General features: G+C 43.1%; 3 protein-coding genes across 5 annotated transcripts; 2 read left to right on the top strand and 1 right to left on the bottom strand.

Moving 5' to 3' along the window:
* The first annotated feature begins 4,498 nt into the window (after positions 1-4,498).
* On the top strand, positions 4,499-9,644 carry LOC124693139 (ATP-dependent DNA helicase DDM1-like). 2 transcript variants are annotated; one of them, XM_047226595.1, is made up of 6 exons: positions 4,499-4,596; positions 4,799-4,851; positions 6,399-6,846; positions 6,915-7,101; positions 7,192-7,406; positions 8,403-9,644. In XM_047226595.1, exons 3-6 carry the CDS (start codon positions 6,431-6,433, stop codon positions 9,244-9,246), a joined length of 1,662 nt encoding a protein of 553 aa, XP_047082551.1. In that variant the 5' UTR covers positions 4,499-4,596; positions 4,799-4,851; positions 6,399-6,430; the 3' UTR covers positions 9,247-9,644. The 2 variants fall into 2 exon arrangements, with proteins under 2 accessions (XP_047082551.1, XP_047082550.1); XM_047226594.1 differs by having other exon boundaries at positions 4,505-4,596; positions 6,431-6,846.
* Positions 9,645-10,781: 1,137 nt separating this feature from the next.
* On the bottom strand, positions 10,782-15,120 carry LOC124693137 (polyadenylate-binding protein 3-like). Its single transcript, XM_047226591.1, has 6 exons — positions 14,982-15,120; positions 14,788-14,881; positions 13,569-13,639; positions 11,357-11,548; positions 11,125-11,252; positions 10,782-11,046 (listed from the first exon to the last, which is right to left on the bottom strand). Exons 1-6 carry the CDS (start codon positions 15,084-15,086, stop codon positions 10,998-11,000), a joined length of 639 nt encoding a protein of 212 aa, XP_047082547.1. The 5' UTR covers positions 15,087-15,120; the 3' UTR covers positions 10,782-10,997.
* Positions 15,121-15,501: 381 nt separating this feature from the next.
* LOC124693138 (24.1 kDa heat shock protein, mitochondrial-like) lies at positions 15,502-16,446 on the top strand. Of its 2 annotated transcripts, none has more exons than XM_047226593.1 (2): positions 15,502-15,733; positions 15,843-16,446. In XM_047226593.1, exons 1-2 carry the CDS (start codon positions 15,502-15,504, stop codon positions 16,262-16,264), a joined length of 654 nt encoding a protein of 217 aa, XP_047082549.1. In that variant the 3' UTR covers positions 16,265-16,446. The 2 variants fall into 2 exon arrangements, with proteins under 2 accessions (XP_047082549.1, XP_047082548.1); XM_047226592.1 differs by having other exon boundaries at positions 15,502-15,736.
* Positions 16,447-23,647: the final 7,201 nt, after the last annotated feature.

The raw sequence follows: 23,647 nt of genomic DNA, 5'->3' as shown, positions 1-23,647 counted from the left end.
TTACCCTAGGCAATTGGCATGGCCTAATAAAGGATTTTTCATAAGATAAGGAAACATAATCAAATTCCTAAAAATATTGTCTATGAAAGTGGTGTGGCAAGTGCACCTTGTATTCTGAATTTTTCACAAAAAACCATGTAGCTTATATATAGGAAAGGATGGATGACACGACTAGATATTATTCTCAGAGCGTGGCATTACCTACCCATTTGTCCTCCCAAAATCTTATTTTCGAATCATCCTTAATATAGGACAAATCATGCGAAAAGAAGAATCTCTTTATCGCCATTAGGCCAGTCCAAAACTGTGAGCCGCTTGGTTTCCAATAAACATGTGATGGTGCACATGGGCCTGTGTACGTCTCCTTAGAATAAATTGGCGTGCCCCATCTTTGGTTTGAAGCTTGAAAAGCTATTTACCCAGGAGGGCTCTACTCTTGATCTTGAGCTATGAATCCCAAGTCCTTGATCTTTAGGTCTGCACATTACATTCCATCTAGCCTGGCGATATTTCTTTATCTCGTTATCACCTTGCCAAAAGAATCTTCATCAGAAGTAATCTAATCGCTGCAAGACCCTTTTGGGTAACTGAAAGAAGAAAATCTTATACAGTATTATACTTAGTACTGAATTAATGAGAAATGGTCTTTCACCAAGGGGCAATAACTTTCCTTTCTAGGTACATAAACGATTTTGTAGCCTCTCCTCGATGTTTTCATCCGGCGATCCCGATCCTCCGATAATGAATCAGAATTCCTAAACGACTAATTGGGAATTGGCCTTTCCCACATCCAAACATCCAAATAACTCAGCATAAAGGTTAGCCTCGTCCTAGGATTCACCGAAGCAAAACAATACACCTTTGTGGAAATTAACTTTATGACCAGAGAGGTGCTCGAAAGCTGATAATATTAGTTTCGGATTTCTTGCTTTTTCAGCATACTGAAGAATAGATAGTCCACCATCAACCAGGTACACCCTCAATTTAACCATTGCTTTTTGCACGTTGTATGATTATAGCTAACATATCAGCCACTATATTAAATATCATTTATGATAATGGAGATCACCTTCAATTAATCCTTTTTTTTTTGTATGGAACTATCTACCTACATCATCATTGACTTAGATAGCAATACTTTATCTGGAAAAAATATATTGATTAGAGGACGTCGCTCATCAGAAAATCCTTTCATTCTAAGAGTTTGTTGAAGGAAATACCAGTTAACTTTATCATAAGCCTTTTCAAATTCAATCTTTAATATCACTCCAGACAACTTTTTTCTCATGAAGCTCATGAACCATTTCATGCAGGGTCACCACCCCATCAAAGATATTTCTTCCTAACTACTGCAAGTGCACAATTCGTTTATATCTAGTTTCAAATTAAGAGTATCGAAACCACGGAGAGCTAGATTTCAAAAGGTCCTAATGCTCCTAATTACCATTATTAGAGTATACTTATGTGAAGTCTACTAATTCAAGTAAGATTGTTTTTATGAATGTTTGAGAGTGTTTGTGTTTGAGTAAACTAAATGCTAGATAACTAGAGAGATTCCAAGCTAGGGGATGGGTTATGTAGGTTTTTAGATGAACCTGCAATAGGCTAAAGATTTCTCATGAATATGTAGCTACACCGCTAGCAAGGTATTAATCATAATTAGGATAATATATCCCTTCCTTCATGTGTATGCATGGGGCGGAGCTCCATAATTTGATGACAACGGATCAGCCATCAATTGTCATCCCTCATAACCACCATAGCTATTGATAGTCAGCCACTTCAATCTGACTATAATTAAGGGTTTCCCCGTGGTTATGGATAGGATCAGTGAGTCTCATCATACCTCGCTTGGATAGGTAAAATGAAGATATGATGTGACATGTCACGTAGCACCTTCAACAACACCCTCTACCCAAGAGTAGTTCCCTCTCTCGTCCCAAGGAAAATCTTGTGTGGTCGACTTCACACAAGATCAAGAGAGATAACTAATACATACAATCCTAAATTAATTAATGAATCATCTTTATTTCACAGCATAGTGCTGCTAGGGTTTCCCAATCTCCCCAAGAACAAGGCAAACTACTCACTCATGGAGGTGTAATCAACATCATCATAATAATATGCATGGTACATAAGTGGATGGATGAATACTTGTGCAAATCCACAATGGATTCTAGGGATTACAAGAAGAATGGAGGTAAATGGATGTAGATGTTGATGACGACGGTGGTGATGGCGATGACGATTATGAAGATGTTGCTTGAGCCTCCAAGGATCTTCGTGATTGCACGAATCGATGTCCTCTGCTAGTTCCCCCTCCAGGTCCCTCCCGGAGGTCAGGTTTCCGCGAGTTCTGGTGTTTCGATGTGTTGGATATCAGATTCGTCTGTAGGGGTGAAGGTATTTGAAGAGGCGGATCCGCCGACACCAGATACGGGCATCGATACGGGCAGGTTGTGCCCGTATCGTTGCTCGTTAAAGTCTATGACACTTCTCTCTTCAATGGCTTTTCACCCAGTTACGTGGATAAACATTCAAAGACCTTCTGCAGTTTCAGTTTGGCGAATTTATCTTCAAGAATAATAGCTTTAAAAAGGCGTTTCTATCGCTCCTTGAGATTTCGGGATCTTGACGAAACAAGCATAGAAGGGTGTGCACTAGTGCGATAAAATATAAAAATCGTAATGTAACTAGTGCAAAAACAATAAGGTAAAAATGTTGCAATTTGTACTCATCAGTCATCACTTCCTTGCATAAAAAGAAGTCTGAAACACACGTACAACATGATCAACTACCGAATTTTGCCTAAGAGTTGTGGTTTTCGTGAATATTTTGAAGCTAACATTTAGAAGAAAAATAGCATATATTGTTAGATCTTGCTGTTTCATTAACCTTTGACAACAAAATTATAGCACCAAAATTTAGGCGAAATAGTTCCAACTGTCTAGTGTGAGGAGCGTTGAATAGCTCAAGTAAGTCAATCTTGATCATTTCCGAGAAGTTCTAATAGAACTCAACTGGAAAACCGACTGTACTTGGAGTTTTTTTGTGTGTCATTTGAAAAATCGCCCTTTTACCTTCATCCTCTGAATAAGGTGCAATAAGATGGGCGGTTTCCTCCTCAGAAACGTGCAAAATGTCATCCGGGTTCGAGTTTCTTCCATGGAGAAGTTACCCTCTTCAGGTTTCCCAAATTGACTTCCATAGTAATTTGTTATGTAAGATTTGAGTTTCTCATGACCTTCAATCGTGCCCTCGTCTCGAGCCAAAGAATGACTAAGTTTCTTCCAGTGTATGCCCATTGTGACACTATTGAAGTATCTTGTATTCGATTCTTCTTCCCAAATGAATTGGGCTTTTAAACGTTGGTACCATTTGAGCTCCTCTTCACGTAGAAGACCATCATTTGTGTATTGGATTGATTTTTTAATTCAATCTCTTATAAGATAGCGGCCGAACATCTGCGGTAGCCTCTAAATCATCAATAATGGTGATAGGCGAAGATTCTCATTTTTTACCTGCCCTGCCATATGCCTAGCCCAACCACCAATGTGTTTACCTGTTGCTCGTAACGTTTTGTTTTGCCTTTAGATTGGGCTATGGTCAGCAACACGTTTTTTTTCCACATGTTGTTAACCATATCAAAAAATGCCTCACGATGCAACTATTCCAATTCAAGCTTGAAGTGAGATTTACATTGTGGTGTAGGCGTTCCCGTGCTATCACTTAACTTCCTTTAGTTTGTCCTCTAAAGAAAAACGGTGAAACCTGTGTGACCGCGGACATTTGAGAACCGTCGCTGGGGCCGCTACCACCCGGGGCCGGCTCTAGGATTTGGAGGGCCCCAGGGCGAATTCTATAAATGGGTGCAATTTAGGCTGCGTGCTTGCTAGATGGGCCTAATTTTTTTCTTCTACCTTTTTCTATAATGGGCCCCGTTTTGGTTGGGCCCCGGGCCGTCGCACTTCTTGCCCTGGGCCAGAGCCGGCCCTGCTACCACCCGCATCCGGGCCGCGATATTTTTCTATATGCGGACCGACGGACCCAGATCCAGACAAACCGAAAAACGGTCCAAAATAGGGCCGTTTGGAACACAGTTTCAAAAACCGTACCGAACAGACGGTCCGACCGGAAAAAAAACCGAAACCGACGCCCTAGCCATGTTTTTTAAGTGGCACGGGTCCAACTAGAAGAAAACCAGAAAAAATGTTGAAAAGTATTATGTTTTCAGACCTGCAACCTGTCACAATGCCCAAAACATCTCTCCCGCGGCCCTATACCACTTTCTTTGTGATATACTACAGAAGTAAATTAAATAAACATAGAGGATTTCGTGCTAATGTTTTCCAAAAGTAGCATAATAATTTATTAAATTTAGCGGTTTTTATCGCACCTGAATCAGTGAGCCAGTCACCTTGCCGGTTCACTCGCCGATCCGGTTTTTAAACTATGGTTTGGAGATGGCGTAATTCTCCCCATTTTCCTTCCTCTGTTCCTCGAGCCCACACTCTCCCCTGCGCTCTTCGTCACCCACATACCAGGAGGCGACTGAAGCTCACGTCGACGTCGAAGGCGGCGGCAACAGCCACGCAGGTGAGTTCCGCCACCGCCTGAAGCATTCTTCCTCCCCTCCCCTCCCCTTCCCCATGTCCAGCGCCTCTACCCCGCCCCCATGGCACCTCCCCCCCCCCCCCCCCCTGCCTGTTCTGTCATAAAAACCCTAGAAATCAGGCCACCCCTAACTCCCAATCCACTTCCTGGTTGCATAAATCTGATCCCATCTTCCCTCTTTCAGGTCAGTTTGGTGTTGTAGACAAAGTTTCGGTAGGCAGGCAGATCAAGCCCGAGGTAATGTGCATGGAAAGATCGATATTTTGTTACATTCTTTGATGTGCTACTATGTACTGTCCGTCTACTGTTCTCTTTACCAGTTTTTGTTGCATCTTCTTTGTTAGTAAATACCCCAATCTTTGTTATCTAGGCAGCCTTATATTCGGTACTACTGTGAATATAATCGGAATTACCCAATCTTTGTTACCTAGGCAGCGTTGTATTCGGCCGGTACTACTGCGAATAGAATCGAAATCACCCAATCTTTGTTATCTAGTCATATATATTTGATATTACTATGAGTTAGTGTGAAATCTCCCCAAAACAAGCATTTTTTTCAACTGAACTATTACAAGCATCAGGTATAGGATATTTCAGTCTCTTCTCGAACAAATATACATCACAATAGTTTGATGTTGCTGCTGTAGCAATCTAAGTATGAGGTGATGTTTGTGGCTAGTTTAAAGTGTAAATATGTTTCCCATGTTAACTTCCTTTATATGTTGTGCAATATTTACTTACATCATTTTTTCTGCTTGCATGCTCTGCTTGAAATATGTGTAGCTGCACCGTGTCAAAACAATCTTTAGATTCGTAAATGCACTTTTGATCTTGGGTGCATATGCTCGATCCTGCCACCGGGAAAAAACATTTTAAAATATCAAAAAAAAAAATCTAAACAAAAATTTTGCACGTATATGTTGACATTCTATGTGCGCATGCCAAGTTTCACGGAAACCCAATATTTTTTGTGTCCTATGGAAAAAGAAGGAAATGTCGTTTGGGCAGCTTATTTTTAGCACCAAATTTTGTCTTTTCTACACATGACACAAAAAATATCAGTTTTTTCGTGAAACGGTTTGCGAACACATAGAACATCAAGATGTATTGTGACATTTTGTTTCAGAATTTTTTGACATTTTATAATACGTTCAAAATTCATTTCAAAAACCAGGAGCATATGCTCCCGGGTGCAGAAACGCCATGTCCCTTTAGATTTGCTTCCTTGCATAACTGAGGAAAATAAAAGGAGGAATAGGAGAAAGACTATGTTGGGATAACTTCTTTATGCAATTCTTATTCTGACCAAGGGACATTGGCTATTTAGTGATGACGAGGAGAAGCATACAATTAGGAGGTATTTGCTGAAAAATATTTGTGATATGTCTTAAGTAACATGCTATGACTTGTCAACTATATTGTGTGCGACGATATGTTTGATGGTTACCAAGTTAGCCGTGCATCAATGGAAACTGAATAGATTGTAGGATTGCTAATAATGGTGTATTTTATTTTCTAGCTTGATCTTGGGGTACCAGCAAAGCATATTTAAACGCCTCTCCTGATTCAGATTTTGTGATAGAACCGTATGGTCTGAGATTCTGTCAAGATTGACCTCTGATTTAAGTTCGAGCACATGAGTAGCAAACACTTTTAATTTGATGTGGAATGTAAGGAGTCTGCTGAATGATGGATATTGTTAATAATGCTCATGCACTTGCTAATATAAAAAAATGTTCATGCACGTGCTGAATGCTAAATTTCTGTATTTTTCCCTGTTGAAGTTCTCGAATGATTTGATTCTTTTTGCGCGAAGATGCCAGAATCTGAAAGACATGCGTCTGATCCTCACCAAGAATTTAGCATGTTGGATGAGATTGTGACACAAACCCAGCGCTATTCAGAACTTCTCCATGATGAACTACCTACGAAATCTACTGCTGATGAAGCTGCCCTAACAGAAGAAGAAAAGTGGGAAAGAGAGCAAACCAGGCTTGTTCCATTAATGACTGGTGTAAAGCTGAAGCCTTACCAGATAAAGGGTATCAAGTGGCTAATATCTATGTGGCAGAATGGGTTAAATGCGATACTAGAGGATCCAATGGAATTTGGGGCAGTAATCCAGACACTTGGGTTTCTTGCTCATCTCAAAGGGAATGGTCTGCATGGTCCATACATGATAGTTTTGTCCCAGGACGGTGATGCTATCCCTAACTGGTTGAAAGGAATAAGGTAAATTTTCTGAAGTTACACTGTATTCATTGTTAGTTGATGTCTTACATGGAGATACTTGGTTCCAGACATTTTCCCACTATGAAGACACTGAATTATTTTAGAAATGAAAAGACTTGGACAGTGCAGAGGAAAGAGTTCATGAACGGAACTGTTGGCCCTGATTTTCCAATCATATTGACTACATATTCTATGGTCGTGTCGGATAAAGAATGGTTTGCTCATTATAAGTGGAAATATGTTGTTCTGGATGAGGTGATGGAAGAATACATGCCCAAAATTATTGTCCTTTTATCTTTTTCTCCCTTTCTTATATACTTGTCATTTACATACATCTTTTTCCAGAGTCATAAGATGATGCAATGGGAACGCAAATTGTTGGAGCTGTTAAAACCCCAGCCAATGGGTACTAATAAGCTGCTTTTGTTAAGGTCTGTTCGTATGATGAAGAGCATGGCAGAGGTGACTTGGTACTCGGCCAGGAAAAAAACAGAGCCGCAGTCTCTATTGAAGTTTGCTTTGCCCTATGAGTTCTCATCTCATGAAGAGTTTGATTCATGGTACCACCCTGTACCTCATGCACATTTTACTTGCTATTCTATAATTGATCTATTTATTTCATGGGATGGAAGCAGTCCTTGTGTTCATCAGTTATGGGGCTAAAATCACTTATTGATTATATTCATAGTTACCTGAATTTTATTGTGCAACATTACCCATCTCTCAAAAGGGTTTTGTCCGATATGGTGGTTCTGGCCAAGACATGTACATATTGTGGTTAAACCAATGCAAACCGGCCTGTTAAACTAGGGAAATACAAATTTCTCTTTCTCAGTTATCTTTCATAACTTCGTAATTGTAGTGATTTCACTATTTGAAACTGATCTTTTTTCGATAAAGGGCGCTTTATTGAGCTCATAAGTAATACTCCATCCGTCTATAAATAGATGTCTGAAGTTTTTGTCTAAATTTGGATGTATCTAGACACTAAATAACGTCTAGGTACATCTAGTTTTTGACAAATCTCAGACGCCTATTTATAGACAGAGGTAGTACTACTCTTCTAACAGGTGTTCTCCTGTAGTTTTATGTAATAATTATATACTATGAGGTTCTGCAACTCTGTTTTCCCACTACATCATCACATAGTAAGGTTCAGAAGTTCGGTGTCATATGTTCATTTTCTTATTGTAAATTCAAAAGTTTTAGCCTTTGTGAAGCATACTAGCCAGAAATTAAAATTCTGGATTAGTAAACATGCATTATATTTTCTCTTTGCTGATTATTGTTGTCACTGATTGTTTTGTCTGCTAAATTTTCTATTAAATGTTACCGTAGGTTTATTTTTTGTATTTTGCTTATCTCTATTGCAAAGTGATATCTTATGTTCGCTTAAAAGCTTACTGATGAATCAAGTAACATCTGCATATTTCTAACTACAAATTATACATATTTTGACTGTGTGTCACTTTGGTTACACAGGCACAGAACTTGCTTTTTGAATATGTGTTACTCTTTTCTTTTTTGCCTCTGGCTGACAACAATATTCTTTACAGGTTTGATTTTGGGGATAAGAAAGACAACGACCAACGAACTTTTGAGGAAAGACAGGCCCATCTTTCAAAGCTTCATGCCATTTTGCGTCCATTCATTCTAAGGCAGATGGAGGATGTAGAAAACAAGGTTCCCCAAAAGAAAAGTGCCACATGTGACACGTCCAAAGTTGTTCAGCACTGGAATGCAATTGGGGTCACATGCTCTAAAAAACATGCAACAAAAGAAGCTACAAGGGCTGGTGCTGAGAGTTGTCAAGCGTTAGTAGCAAAGGTTCCCAAAAAGAAGGGTGCCACACGCGCAGATGCGCTTAGCGTCACACGCTCCAGAGACCATGTAGCAATAGAAGGTGCAAACACTGGTGCTAAGAGTTGTCAAGCGGTGGCAGCAGAGGTTCCCCAAAATAAAGGTGCCACATGCTCAGATTGGATTATCGCCACTCGCTCCAAGGACCATGCAGCTATAGAAGGCACAAGGACTGCTGCTGAGGGTTGTCAAGAGTTAGCAGCAGAGGTTATGTCTGAAACTGGTGGTGAAAGTAGTTCTAACATGCGATCCAGTCAACTGTCCCTGGAAGGCAATAAGCTTGTTAAGAGGCAACGAACAAATGATGCGCTTATTGGTCCTCTTGATGAAAGCAATCCAGCTGTGCACGTGCAAGTGCGAAAGTCAACTTCCTCTGAGTTAATCTTCAAGACACTCAAAGAGATACCTGGCTTAGCCCGTGCTGATATTCTAAGAGCATACAGTACTCTTATCCGTGATGATCGCCTGTTTGAATCTCTTATAGCACTCCCAATGGACATGAGGAAGGATTGGTTGCTCATGGAGATAGCAAACAAGTAAGGCTTGCTTATTATTGCTCCAGCAGCATGACTGGATTTACTTGTTTAGATGTTGCCTGATGGAGTGAACTAATGAGCCTGATGACTCCCTCCGAGTAATTAGCCTCACTCATATTGGAACTGTGTGATATCTGATATGTATGGCGCTATTCTGATGTTATTTACTAGTGTGGAGTCTGCTTAATCCTCAACTGTATTGTCATTTACTTTTGGCTCTGGTGAACATTTAATATGAGTTGTAAATTATCCTAGAAGTATCCCCGGATGCATGAGTTTCTGCTCTGCTTATTTGCTCCAGTTCGATCTGTACTACCCCACCATTGAGTAGTGAAACAAATGAATCGGTGGATTAGTTGATGTTAATGTTTTACAAAATCCATGAACTTTGCAGAGTTTGTACATATGTCTTATGGATGCTCCGTCGTGATTTTGAAGCACCTTTGACTTTTTCAAAGAAAATAAAAAATGAAGCTGAGCTGTTTTTTTTGACAGTTTGTAACCCTCTCAAATGTCTCAAGTGTGCAAGCAAGATTTTCTATGTAAATTTTCAAAAACAATCCACTCCAAGGAGCTTTCGAGAAAATATCAAAAAACAATCAAAACAATGCAAGTGCTATAATATGATTTTTTATGAACTATGAAACTCCTGGAAAACTCTATTAAAGCCTTAGCATTCTTAACATTTTCGTTTATTTTTGAAAATTTTGAACACACCTTTTGAATACTTTGATACTTCGGCTTGATTTAGGTAGCCAACCAGATGGGATCTGCTCGGCTAGGTGTCTAGCTCAGCGGGGTCTCTAGAATTTCGCTATGCTCAGCACTTTGGTATTTTATTGGTCGGGAAGCTATGTTGAAGTGTTGGTCGCACCCACCTATATCTGCATAGTGTATAGATATATCCAAATTTACATAAATAACTGCATTAGTATTTCTTCTTGGACACTTTCCATCTCTGAACCAGTTGGTTATGTGTTTCTTAATGATCTCCCTTTGTCCCATATTAGTTGTCGCTGATTTAGTATGAAGTTATATTAAATCTGCCACAACTAATATACCAGTTGCCGCTCGTGCAGATGGGCGGATGAAGTGCCCTCTAACAAGGTCACAGTCATCTTATTCCCTCGTGCAGAGATAAAACGCAGAGGTGACATTGCATTCAATTACCCCTGAAGAAGCTAAGTTGGCCATGACTGTACTGAAATTCATCTAAATGGTAGCTGACTAAACGCAAGAGGTGATATTGCTGTACAGAAGAACTCGCCGGGGAATGAGCGGAGCAGGAGGCACAAAAGACGAGCAGCAGCACCACCGCAGTCCACAGGTCAATAGGGCAAGGTTCACCACAACACCAGAATACCATATCTGTGGACGATGAATCTGGAGCCAGCTTATGACAGACTAATCATAGTCTAGTTCTATACACAGACACAGGATATCCGGCGACTCCCTACCCCGAGCGAGCACAAGGACCGCAGAGGGTCGCCGCCAGCAACGCCGACTCCTCTTTAGTCGCTGTTTTCTCAGCAGGGTGCGGTGGGGCTACTAGTACTTAAGTTGTCGTCACATATACATCATTCTGATGTTTTGGGTTTTGGATAATGCAAGCCAACGGTACAAATAGAGCTTAGAGGAACAGGATAGCATTCTCCCAGCAGATTATGTCTACTAGTCAAATATCGGAGCAGCATGTAGACTAATTATTCCGCACATCGACTATGGCTGGCATAGCACTTCATGACACGTCCTACTTCAGTAGTAAGGCCTGTAGCGGGTTGGCCGACGGAATCTGGGAACTCTCCTGAAAGGGCACAAAGATGAGAGTTAGAAAGGAACATACAATTGGACATCTACGTTGTACAAGGCTTGCAAAACTCACCCATAACCACCATACGGTGGGAAATAGGGTGACCCATATGATCTATAAGGGTAACCATGGTAAGGATTAAATGCTCCGCGTGGCGGACGCTGCTTCATCCCAGGGACATTGGTCCTCTTTGGTGAGACCTGTTGAGCACAGAGTCAAGTTAAGTTCAATTCAAGAGAAAGACATTGTTCAAAAGAGGTAGTGGAAACGAGGTCTCGGTGAAAGTCTACTGAATATTTCTAACCTTGATCTGACGACCATGCAGTTCAGATTCATTCAAATTAAGAGCCTCCTGAACTGCTTCTTGTTCAAGAAATTCCACATAAGCAAAGCCTTTTGGTTGTCCAAACTTGTCAGTCAAGATCGTCACTCTGTTGACAGTTCCACAAGCTTGAAAATGCTGCTGCACTTCCTCAGGCGTACAAGCATAATCAACCTGTAGTACATGATTATGTCAGGAAGAAGGAACTTTCACTGAATATACACGAAAGATAAAACAGCAGTTATTAAGCTAAATAATTAACTGATACAAAGTCTACTCGAAATTGCGTTTGACACGCTTGCACTTGTGGAGCTGAAGAATAACTATATAGTTGTAAACGTTACAGCCATAATTTTAAAACACATATAGCTGGTTTCTGCGCTGATACACAGTGGCAAGGTTAAAGTAGATAGGGAAATGACACAGTAACCGAGGGAAGGTTATGTAGTTATTAACATTTGTAAGAAATAGCTGTATCTAGCAGAGAATTAGAAATAATAAAATATTAAAATTCTTAGGGAAATTGTGAAGTCATGAAAAAGTATGATTCACGGGGAACATTGAGATGATACTTTTTTTTGAAAAAAATGATACTTGATAACGATCTGAGAATGATCTAAAAAGACAAAAATCATATATGCATAAGAAAGTTGTGTCTGCTATGGGGTGACAAATGGAAAAGTTAGATGTTAAGAAACAAGTGGAAAGCTCGAATCCATTTTAAGAGCCTAGACTTGTGTGTAGAAGATGCAGTATCCAGAATCTTTTGTTCACACAGTCTACATTGCAAGACATTCAAGCAAAGTAGTTCAAGAGAAGTTCTGTTAGAATCAAACTATTGTATTTCCCTCATCGAACTACAGCCCCTTCAAGGATCTTTAACACAAAAAGGAGACATAACTTCCAAATAAAGTTATGCATTCCAGAATTCCACATGTCACCCTATGGGCCGTATACAAAATCGGGCAACTGTACTTGCATTTAGAGTACGCAATCCTAACTAAAGGAATGCTTGGTTGAGGATTAATCATAAGATGGCCATAGAGAGGGAAAAGGAGCAGCATCAAAAATGTGTTTGGTAACAGTGTAGCACGGTAGCACAGACAGACAGTTCTAAAGTGAAAAGAGGGAGAGAGGAGGGGTAAGCTAGCACACATGCAGAAAGAGCAAATGAACAGAGTCAACATATGTCTCCCTTCTGATGGTAGACTTACATGGCATACCTATGCGCCATTAGGTGACTCCCAATGGACAGGTGATTAAGAATCGCACCACATCACAAGCAGGTCCAAGTCTCAAGCGCCACTTGTGTGTACAGCAGCTTTCTAGCCATCCTTTGCTTCTTCGGCGAGGCAACCTATTCTATAATATATCTAAATTTGCTTTTTTTCTTTCCCTTTTTTCTCTTTTTTTCTCTCTTTTCCTTTTTCTTTCCTTTTTTCTCTTTCTCTTTCTTTTTTCTTTTTCTGTTTCTTTTTCCCCTTGATATATTTTTTCCTTTTCTTTTCAGGGATACTTTTTTTTTGTTTTTTATCTACTGCTAAACACTAATACTAAAACCCAACATAGCATTCAACCATATGGACTTGATTTCAAAAGGCTACACCTGCGACCATCACCATCATTCAATCAATGCACCAGAGCATTATAATAGCAGAACATGCCAACAAAGAGAATGATAATAGATTCCTTCATTGTGATGGCAAAGGCAACCGTCAAGCCACAACTGGAAATGAGGGTGGCAAAGCCAACCAACAAGCCACAACAATGCAAAACTACAAATGGAAATTATCCTTCATTGTTATGGTGAATGGCATTAATCATAAACTACAACTTTAAGCAATTCAGAAACTGAGAGCAAAGACAGGCAGGTTAGTGCATTTCAAGACCCACCGGTCATGACATACTATGCCTTTTAACATTTGAACATGTATAAGAACAGATGATAATGAATCAGGCCATCTGACATAAGTATCTTTTATCTAAGTTAAGTGCACCAATAAGTCATGTTCAACTAACTGATGTGAGTATCCCATATCCAACGAAGTTTTGCATTAAACTCCACATGTTATGCCACAAACAAAACTATAGGAATACCTTGGCAAGATAAGTACATCTACCATAATGCAGACCCGACATTTAGCATGCATGGGCCATGCATGTGTGATGAAAGAGAGGGCTTATAGAATCTTACATTTCCAACATATACAGAGCGAGCGTCCACTTGCTCCTTTGCCTCAGCTGCAGCTGCATTGGCATCTCCTCCTACAAAAGAAAATGAGAAGCTGCATAAGAGAAATGGTTGTGGTTGCATGGTCCAAGATGATGCAAGAAAACACTGATAACAAATAATTCTCATTCGTGTTAGAGAACTTACACTAAGCACTACATCACAAGTAAAAATGAACTAAACTCTAACTCAAATCGCAAAGGCTCATACAGATAGATATTTAATGGGGGTGATGTTACCAATACAAGCATGCTCTTAAACAGTAGAAATCATGTGGAACCCTGCTCCCGAATTTTGAGGACAAGACATAATGTTCATCCCACACCCAAGAAAATTACCACAATCTCCCAAAAAGCATCCATGCCAAAACAAAATAAAAATGAGCAACACATTTGTGCAACTACTCAAACTTGAGAAGTAACAGGACAGAACTACAACAAAGCCATATCTTCATTGCAAACACTTGAGTCCACTGTTGGTGAAATTGAGAAGTAATCACAAGAAGTAGAATGGTTGGAGAATAGGCGAGTATCATATATCATATAGAGAAAAAACAGAAGATGCACCAATATATAGTATAAAATACCATTATACAAGGGTGGAGTTTTGGGAGATCAGGGTACAAGGCAATTGAAATTTTAGCAACTTTTGAAGCTCATGTCCTTGATAGAACAAGACAAGGCATACAACAAATGAGCCTAAAGGAATCAGATATCTAGAGTCCAGGTCAGGACTAGATGCAGAACAGGCAGAAAAGGTTGTGCATAATGAACTTTTTTTTTGCGAAGGATGCATAATGAACTTCAAAGATAGCGCTGATGCATGACTGCGAACTTACACTGTATGCAAAAGACGCAGCTTAACCTGCCCCAAATTACAGAATAGGCCATCATATAACGAACATGCCAACTTAGCAGACACTTGCAAGTTCATTCACAATTTACTGAGCTACCATGAAAAAATCGAGAATCTGGTAAAATTGACGGGCGACCAATCTTAAGCTCGTAACTCGTATACTTGATCAAATAGCCCGATGGCCTACTCTGCGCGTTAGATCATCGCAAGGCATAGCCAAACAGATCCAAAGCGCCTAAACCAACCTAAGTAAATCGCAACAGGAACAGTCGTGCAGTGCAAGCATAGAGATAGGGTAGGGGTAGGAAGAGCGCATCTAGAAGGCAACCTTGCATCTCCTTGGCGACCTTGGCCTGCATCTCGCGCAGCGCGGCGGCCTCCTCCTCCATCTCCTTGAGCCTACGCTTCATCTCGTCGAGCTCCTGCAGCGGGCAGAAAGCGCGGGGTCAGAGCCTCGGGACTAACTAGGGTTAGGGTTTAGCGCGGGGACAAGGATCCAGGAGACTGGGGGTAGGGTGTGACCTTCGCTGCGTCGTCTCCGCCGGCGGTCATGTCGACGTCGCCGCCCTCCATGTCCGCGTCCACCGGGATCTCCTGCCCGTACACCTCGTGCTCCTCCTCGTCCATGGGGATCGGGGCGAGCTCTGCTTGTCTCTTCGATCTAAACCCACGATTTGGTGGATTTGGGATTTTTTTTTCCCGTATAAGTTTGGTGGATTTTGGTATCGGAGTCGGAGCGGGTGGGCTCGATACTCCGGCTATGTTTCCAGTTGGGCCTATGGGCTCTCGTATCACGGGCCGCTGTCCGTTGGGCCTGTTTCCTGTCCGTGGGCCTAGGCATTGCAGAGGAAAAGTGCATGCTGCATTCGCGTGGCTTCTGGATTGTTCTACCGGAGCGGCGCCCCGGCAGACTCGCGAACCTTCTAAATTCTTCCCCAAGCCCCGCCGCGGGTATAAATCTCCACAGTCTCCGGCGATCTGCGCCATTCCCACCGCAACAATACATCCAGAAACATCCCAAGAAGTAGACAAGCATTTTCCAATGGCTTCAATGGTGGCTTCCAGGAGGATCCAGCTGGCGCGCGCCATGGAGAAGCTCCTGGCCGCGCGGTCCGCCCCGGGCACCGGCCCTGTCCTCAGGCCCGTGGCCGTCGCCGGCGGCCTCCGCGGGTACAACTCCGGCGCGCCCCTCCGCCGCTACGAGAGGGAGGAGTCGGAGGACGACGCCCGCCGCGGCGCCGCGCGCGACGTCGCCGTGCCCGGATTCTTCTCAGGTAGTCGTCATCTCGTACCGTCTCATTTCTCTGCTTCGCGATTTGATCAGTTCGTCCAGTTTCTGTTGCAGAGTGTTGCGCTGACGTGATTCTTGTTCTGAAAATGCAGACGTGTTCCGCGACCCGTTCAGCGCGCCGCAGAGCCTGGTCCGGCTGCTGAGCCTGATGGACGACGTGGCGTCGCCGGTGTCGCCGGTGTCGCGCGCGGTGGCGCCGCCGCGGCGCGGGTGGAGCGCCAAGGAGGACGAGGAGGCGCTGCACCTGAGGGTGGACATGCCGGGGCTGGGGAAGGAGCACGTCAAGGTGTGGGCGGAGCAGAACAGCCTGGTGATCAAGGGCGAGGGCGACAAGGACTCCGTGGAGGAGGACGGCGCCGCCGCGCCGAGGTACAGCGGCCGCGTCGACCTCGCCGGGGACGTGTACCGGATGGACCAGATCAAGGCCGAGATGAAGAACGGCGTGCTCAGGGTGGTCGTGCCCAAGGTGAAGGAGGAGCAGCGCAGGGACGTCTTCCAGGTCAACGTGGACTAGGGGAGAAATTCTTCCAGAGTTTTCGTGTCACGAAATCGCAGATCACCTCGTGTTAGCCAGCACTGTCCAATAAACAGGTTCTCTTGAAGAGTGTTTTCGTGTGGTAATTTCGTGTTCGATGCGATGGTTTCTGAAATACTTGTACGAGTACGAATCAATAGAAGCATCAATCTTGTTTTTTATTAATAGTTCATTATTAGTACTAGTTAAATATTCGGGTGCTGCCAGTTTTTTTCATATATATTTTTTCAAATTTTGGTGGTGTGCGAAAGAAAATCTTTCCCAACAACATTTCAATGGCAACACCATCTAGAAAAGTAGTTCCATAAAATCGAAGAGACTGAATAGACAAGTTGAAACTAGGCAAATGCTACTCAATTATTTTAAGAATCTGTTGCACTATTAGTCAATTGCCTAGTGACATGGGTATACCCTTCGGGTACCCAGGCTTAGGCTAATATGGAGAAGGTCCAACAAGACAACCCGAAGAAGTACGACTAAGACTCTTGAAACCCTAGGCTGATTGCATATATAAAGCCAGCCAGGACACCCGAGAGAGGGAGAGACCACAGAGAGACAACATAGCTTCGCCTATGGCGACACCCTGTAAACATACATATGATCATATACTGAATTGCTAGTAGCACGTAGGGATCCTCCATCGAGGGGACCCGAAGTTGGGTTCGTCGTATGCTTAATCTCGCTCCCGGAATCTTCATCGTCGCTCTCTCCCGAAACCCAAGTCTACAATACGTAGGCATTGGTGAGGTGATCCCTCGTTAATTCGCGCCGATCGTGAGGATGCGTGACGACTGAATCTTGTTATCCGGACGGGATCCCTCACCATCAACAACGATCAGATCACATCTGACCGGCGGCACGTTCAACTTCATCGACAAAGCATGGTGATTCCATCATCATCAACAGTGGCGTTTTCTCCGTTGCCACGCCAAGCCAGAGGACACGGGCGAGACTTCCTCGCGCCGACAACCTATTCACCTGTTTCACCTGAGCCAGTCTTCTTCGGTGCGACCGGTGCCCGCATCATCACCTCAGTAACAAACGTCTTTCAAGATTTCCGATCTGATCTACAATGGTCTATGTGGATCTGGCTATGAAGCACGAAGTCCAATGGCCGTCTTTCTCAGTCTACGACTACGCGTCGAGGAGCTGCCTCAGTGAATCTCTGCAGGAATTCATTGTTATTTGAGCACGTTGTCTCAGGCGCCGGACGTATCATCAATCCATCTATAAAACTAACCCATCAAGTTCCAAGAAGCTGTTGCAACCTACGTGGTTTGGTCTGGTCTAAGGAAGGAGTCGGGCGTGAACAAGGCGCTTGCCGCTGCGATGTTGCCGAAAAGGGAAAAAAAGTCTACGTGAGAAATCCGGGGCAATCCATCTTTGTCGATTGTCAATCAAGAAAAGTCTATGGACCCGAAGCAATCTAAAAACATCCGAGGCACTTGAAGAAAAGCAGTCGCGCAAGGACAAGCAATCACGTATTTTGGTGCCATCCAGAAAGTCACAAAAAATGGCGCCGTGAACTTGTCATCCGTCAGAGGAACCATCAGGTGCTATATTTCCAATTACGCAAAAAATATTTTAGCCAAATATTTATGGCTCGTGCTATTATCTGCGCGTGAATTTGCGCACTATAATATAATTGCAGATTGAAACAAAGCGCCGACTACTCTACTTGATCGACCACGTCTGCCATTGCGCACCCGCCATGTGCTCGGGGGCTCGCCTGTCTTGGACCCGACATTGCGGACTCGATATACTTGGGTGTTCGCCAGTCGCAGATCCGCCACATCGATTGCGTCCTCTTCATCGACTACTTTCGGCCAGGCGTCGGGTGACTACTGTTGGAGATATGCCCAAGAGGCAATAATAAAGTGGTTATTATATATCTTTATGTTTATGATAAATGTTTGCATACCATGTTATAATTGTATTAACTGAAACATTGATACATGTGTGTTATGTAAACAACAATGAGTCCCTAGTAAGCCTCTTGTATAACTAGCTTGTTGATTAATAGATGATCATAGTTTCATGATCATGAACATTGGATGTTATTAATAACAAGGTTATGTCTTTGATGAATGATGTAATGGTAACACACCCAAATAAGCGTAGCATAAGATCACGTCATTAAGTTCATTTGCTATAAGCTTCCGATACATAGTTACCTAGTCCTTCGACCATGAGATCATGTAAATCACTTATACTGGAAGGGTACTTTGATTACATCAAACGCTACTGCGAAAATGGGTGGTTATAAAGGTGGGATTAAGTATTCGGAAAGTATGAGTTCAGGCATATGGATCAAGAGTGGGATATTGTCCATCTCGATGACGGATAGATATACTCTGGACCCTCTCGGTGGAATATCGTCTGATTAGCTTGCAAGCATATGAATGGTTCATAAGAGATGACATATCACGGTACGAGTAAAGAGTACTTGTCGGAGACGAGGTTGAACGAGGTATAGAGATACCGATGATCAAACCTCGGACAAGTAAAATATCGCGTGACAAAGGGAATAGGTATCGTATGTAAATGGTTCAATCGATCACTAAGTTATCGTTGAATATGTGGGAGCCATTATGGATCTCCAGATCCCGCTATTGGTTATTGGTCGGAGAGAAGTCTCAACCATGTTTGCATAGTTCGCGAACCGTAGGGTGACACACTTAAGGTTTGATGTCGTTTTAAGTAGATATGGAATATGGAATGGAGTTCGAAGTTTTGTTCGGAGTCTCGGATGGGATCCAGGACATCACGAGGAGGTCCGGAATGGTCCGGAGAATAAGATTCATATATAGGAAGTCATTTTCTAAGTTTGAAAATGATCCGGTGTATTTATGGAAGGTTCTAGAAGGTTCTAGAAAAGTCCGGAAGAAATCACCATGGCTCCACCTTGCTTGGCCGGCCAGCCAAAGGGGGGAGGAGTCCCAGGTGGACTCCACCAAAGGTGGCCGGCCACCCCACCAAGGAAAAGGGGAGAGTCCCACCCCAAGTAGGATTCGTCCATATGGCAGTTTTGAATTGCGGTCTTATTCGAAGACTTTGGGTAAACCCTTGGGGGTTCCACCTATATAATGAGGGACAAGGGGAGGGGGTCAGCCACATCAAAGCCACCTTGGCCGCACCCCATAGAGTCCGGCGCCCCCCTCTCCCCAAACCCTAGCCGCCCTCCTCCTCACACCTCTCCCGCAAACGCTTAGGCGAAGCCCTGCCGGAGATCTCCACCACCACCGCCACCACGCCGTCGTGCTGTCGGGATTCCGAGGAGGATCTACTACTTCCGCTGCCCGCTGGAACGGGGAGAAGGACATCTTCATCAACACCGTACGTGTGACCGAGTACGGAGGTGCTGCCCGACTGTGGCACCGTCAAGATCTTCTACGCGCTTTTGAAAGCGGCAAGTGATCATCTTCTTCAACAACGAGATCTAATCTCATAGGCTTTGGAAATCTTCGAGGGTTAGTATCATGATCTTCTCGTTGCTACCATCTTCTAGATTGCATCTTAGCTTGTTATTCGTTCTTGCGGTAGGAATTTTTTGTTTTCTATGCTACGAATCCCATCAACTATATCAACTATGTTCGCCACAGGACTTGCTTCCACGTCGGCTCCACCGCAGCGGATAAAAATAGCTAAGTATTTCTGTTCCGAGAGTCAAATATTATTTACTTTCGCCACACCCAAATACTCGGGGGCTGCGCCGTTACATCATTGCAACAAATACACCTGATACTCGGGGCTACGCCATTACATCGTTACCGCAAATACACCATTGAATTTATTTTCTTCGACTCCGGATATATCTCCCTTGGCTAAGTGGATTTATTTTCTTCGGCTCAGTGGATTTATTTTCCCCTGGCTCAGTGGAATTATTTTCTTCGGTTTACTGGATTTGTCTTCTTCGGATTCATCTTTAAGTGAATTTATTTTCTCCGGATTCATCTATATGGATATTACTAAGTTTACTCTTATACAATACTACCCGATGAGCTTCCGGTCAATGGATTCATCTTCTATGGTTATTACTGGATTTATTTTCTTCGGGTCAATAGATTCATCCTCTATGATATCGACGGATTCATCTTCAATATATGCTTCATATTTAATGGTTGGATTCATATTATATTGTTGACAATGGCTTCATCCTAAATGGATTCACCTTATATGATGTCGCGACTCCGTGAACTTCTTCCGACATCATGGCTAATACTCGGGGGATCGACAACGACTTCGCCGCGGGTCACAACTGCAACACGGCGCCTAAGAAACAATCATGACATTACCCCAGCATCGCTCGGGGGCTCGGTTATTTCTTCATCAACAATTTGGCGGCATCTATTTTCGCTATTTGGTGGTCGTTTCTACTTCGGCTCGAATTCTTTTCTGCACTCGAAGACTTCATCGCGCGTCGACTTCGTCATGCCCAATAAACTAAGTGTTCCTTTAATTTACACAAAGTTGATTATCATTTACTTTCGCCGCACACGACACTCGGGGGATGTGCGGCATAAATTCACTTTACATATCATCGAATCCGAGCATCTGACACCGCATGCGAAAAAGAGAGTCAAGGGAAAGATAGAAAAAGTTTATTTATTTGTGCAGGAGAAAGCAAATTTCAAAGTATGCAAGTTATTGAGCCTATGTCCGGATGCGCGCACCCGACCATAGCCTCGGGGGCTACTCCCATCGGGAGCGCTGGCCGCGCACCCGACGAAATCTTCTTCAGGGAGGACCCGACGAAATTGTCTTCAAAAGAGAACTCGACGAAATCTTCTTCAGGGAGGAACCCGATGAAATCTTCTTCACGGAGGAACCCGACGAAATCTTGAGAAAACCCGACGAAATTGTCTTCAGGGTGGAACCCGACGAAATCTTGAGAGAACCCAACGAAATTGTCTTCAGGGAGAACCCGACGAAATTGTCTTCAAGAGAGGACAGGACCCGACGAAGAATTTTCCTCAAGGAGGACCCGAAGAATTGTCCTCGGGGAGGACCCGAAGAATTGTCCTCAAGGAGGACCCGAAGAAATTTTCTTCAAGGAGGAACCCAAAAAAAGAGGGTGGAAAAATCTTCGGGTTCATTAACTCGTCAGTTATTCCGAACAAGAGCATCGGCGAGGTACCTGACGACAATATAGAAGAACCCAATATATTCGGCTATCCCATCACGCCGCGAAAAATATAGAAGAGCCCGAAAAATGGGTCATTACATCAGCCGAACAAGGCACTAGACAATATATTCTCGGAGCGCGTCCGCCGCGGTAAAAACTCCGAATGCCGTGACTCGTAAAAAGGTCACGAAGGTAAGACCCCAGGATCCGTCCTGTGTGGCGTGGCATCGCACCCGAATGTGCTCTGCCACTTTTTCCACATCAACAGATGTGAAGAAAAATCCCGGCGGACGCGCTTTGGACCCGATACTTTTGCTGGAATTCAGTTTCGGTAAGTCCTAAAGCGGCATGTTCTGAATTACGCCAATATCCCGAATTCGTGTCCGAGGACGCGAGTTTGAAGTAGGTTTATCCGGATTTGCCACTAGAGCAATTAACTGTTACCTGATCAGTCAGATGAACCAGCCGCATTTACCAATATCCCCGTACAATATATTTGACGAAGAAAATATAGTGTCTCTTTGGTCTCGAAGAATTTGAAAAAGAGAAAAAGCATGGAAATTTCATTCGATTTTGTAAATATATAAAGGTTTGTAGACTCAACCCGACTCTGCGACTCGAGTAGAGCCTACTCCCATCGGGAGCACATGGATTTCATTAAGTCCTCCAACAGGAGTCGATAAAAAGAGGGGCTGCGCCCAGAAATATAGTCAAGTTCTTCATCGAGTAGTACAACTTGAGTCTATGCCCAAGTGCAAGCACTTGCCCATAGACTAGGGGGCTACTCCCATCGGGAGCGCTGACCGCGCACCCGATAGAAAAATAATTTCGAGGCATCATCTACGCTACACATGATCTACGACATGGACCTCGCCTTGTATTTCTTCGACTTCAGAGATGATTATGCTTGGAGTCTCTACGCAAGTCTTCGACTTCCCTAGACACTCGGGGGCTACTAACATGGGTATACCCTTCGAGTACCCATTATTAGTATACCTGGCTTGGCTCGGCCCAATATGGAGAAGACTCAACAAGGCAACCCGAAGTAGTCGACTAGGACTCTTGTAAAACCCTAGGCTGGTTGCATATATAAAGCCAACCAGGGCACCCGAGAGAGGGAGAGACCAGAGAGAGACAACATAGCTCCGCCTATGGCGGTACCCTGTAAACATACATATGATCATATACTGGATTGCTAGCAGCACGTAGGGATCCTCCACCGAGGGGACCCGAAGCTGGGTACGTCGTATGCCTAATCTCGCTCCCGGAATCTCCATCGTCGCTCTCTCTCGAAACCCAAGTCTACAATACGTAGGCATTGGCGAGGTGATCCCTCGTCACTTAGTGAGTTTAATTATCGAAATCAACATAATCCACTATCATATTTAACCATACATATTAGATTAAGGACATTTATGTGAGGGTCTTTTTGATTCATAGGTCTCATATAGGAATTGTAGGATCTAGATCCTATAAAAATTTCCTACACTTGTTGCTTGATTCTTAGAAACATATTTTTATAAAAATCTTACAAATTTTTTTAATATAAAATTTAAAAAATGAAACATTAGGTCATGCCCAGAACCATGGCCCCCTATGCTATTATTTTACTGAAAGCCCCCCTACAATATTTGTGTATTGGTTCCTGAATTTTCTAATATTTACCTATTTGGCTCCCTCCAAGCAATGTAATATTTAGTTAGTCCCCTTTAAATAATATTTCTAGCTCCGTCCTTGGTCACACTATGAAAAATTTTCTTTGGCACAATCAAACACAAATCACTTTCTATAAGATTTAACTAGCCATGACATCTCAATCTTATGCTTTTCCTATTCCTATGATTTTTCTATCCTATAAATCAAAGGAGGCCTAAACATGGCACAAATAGCAGTGCGGGATAAGAGAAAAATCACGTACATAACGATCGAGAAGGTCACTCCAGCTGCGGCCTATGATGTAGTCAGATTTGTCGAGGAAACAGTCGAACCGGTGAAGAAAAATACGAACAACAGAGTGCAGGATCTCAACGGACGGTGTTTCAGTCTCCGGAACGCCCGTGCATGTAGTCGTCGGGATGGGAAGGACTACAGAGTAGTACAACAAAAGAAACCTCGCGAGAGAGACATAGAAGGGATGAGTACTCCATATCTGTATTGTCTCCCGGTGGGAGAAGAGCTGACCGACCGCATCGTCACACGTAGGAAGCCAGGGACACACTGCGAGTATGCACACACAT

This window comes from Lolium rigidum, chromosome 2, assembly GCF_022539505.1.
Source record: "Lolium rigidum isolate FL_2022 chromosome 2, APGP_CSIRO_Lrig_0.1, whole genome shotgun sequence".
NCBI classification, from domain to species: Eukaryota; Viridiplantae; Streptophyta; class Magnoliopsida; order Poales; family Poaceae; genus Lolium; species Lolium rigidum.
Note: the sequence above shows the minus strand (reverse complement) of the source record. Positions and strands in the feature narration are given on the sequence as shown.

What these genes read in the sequence shown, in the direction of transcription:
- LOC124693137 (XM_047226591.1), bottom strand. Translation starts at nt 15,086, where the DNA reads ATGGACGAGGAGGAGCACGAGGTGTACGGGCAGGAGATCCCGGTGGAC. An exon ending in GCTCTGTATATGTTGGAAAT is followed by an intron (nt 11,549 to 13,568) that starts GTAAGATTCTAT and finishes CATGTACTACAG; the next exon opens with GTTGATTATGCTTGTACGCC. An exon ending in TGCATGGTCGTCAGATCAAG is followed by an intron (nt 11,253 to 11,356) that starts GTTAGAAATATT and finishes TGTGCTCAACAG; the next exon opens with GTCTCACCAAAGAGGACCAA.
- LOC124693138 (XM_047226592.1), top strand. Translation starts at nt 15,502, where the DNA reads ATGGCTTCAATGGTGGCTTCCAGGAGGATCCAGCTGGCGCGCGCCATG. An exon ending in GCCCGGATTCTTCTCAGGTA is followed by an intron (nt 15,737 to 15,842) that starts GTCGTCATCTCG and finishes CTGAAAATGCAG; the next exon opens with ACGTGTTCCGCGACCCGTTC.
- LOC124693139 (XM_047226595.1), top strand. Translation starts at nt 6,431, where the DNA reads ATGCCAGAATCTGAAAGACATGCGTCTGATCCTCACCAAGAATTTAGC. An exon ending in AACTGGTTGAAAGGAATAAG is followed by an intron (nt 6,847 to 6,914) that starts GTAAATTTTCTG and finishes ACTTGGTTCCAG; the next exon opens with ACATTTTCCCACTATGAAGA. An exon ending in CATGAAGAGTTTGATTCATG is followed by an intron (nt 7,407 to 8,402) that starts GTACCACCCTGT and finishes TATTCTTTACAG; the next exon opens with GTTTGATTTTGGGGATAAGA.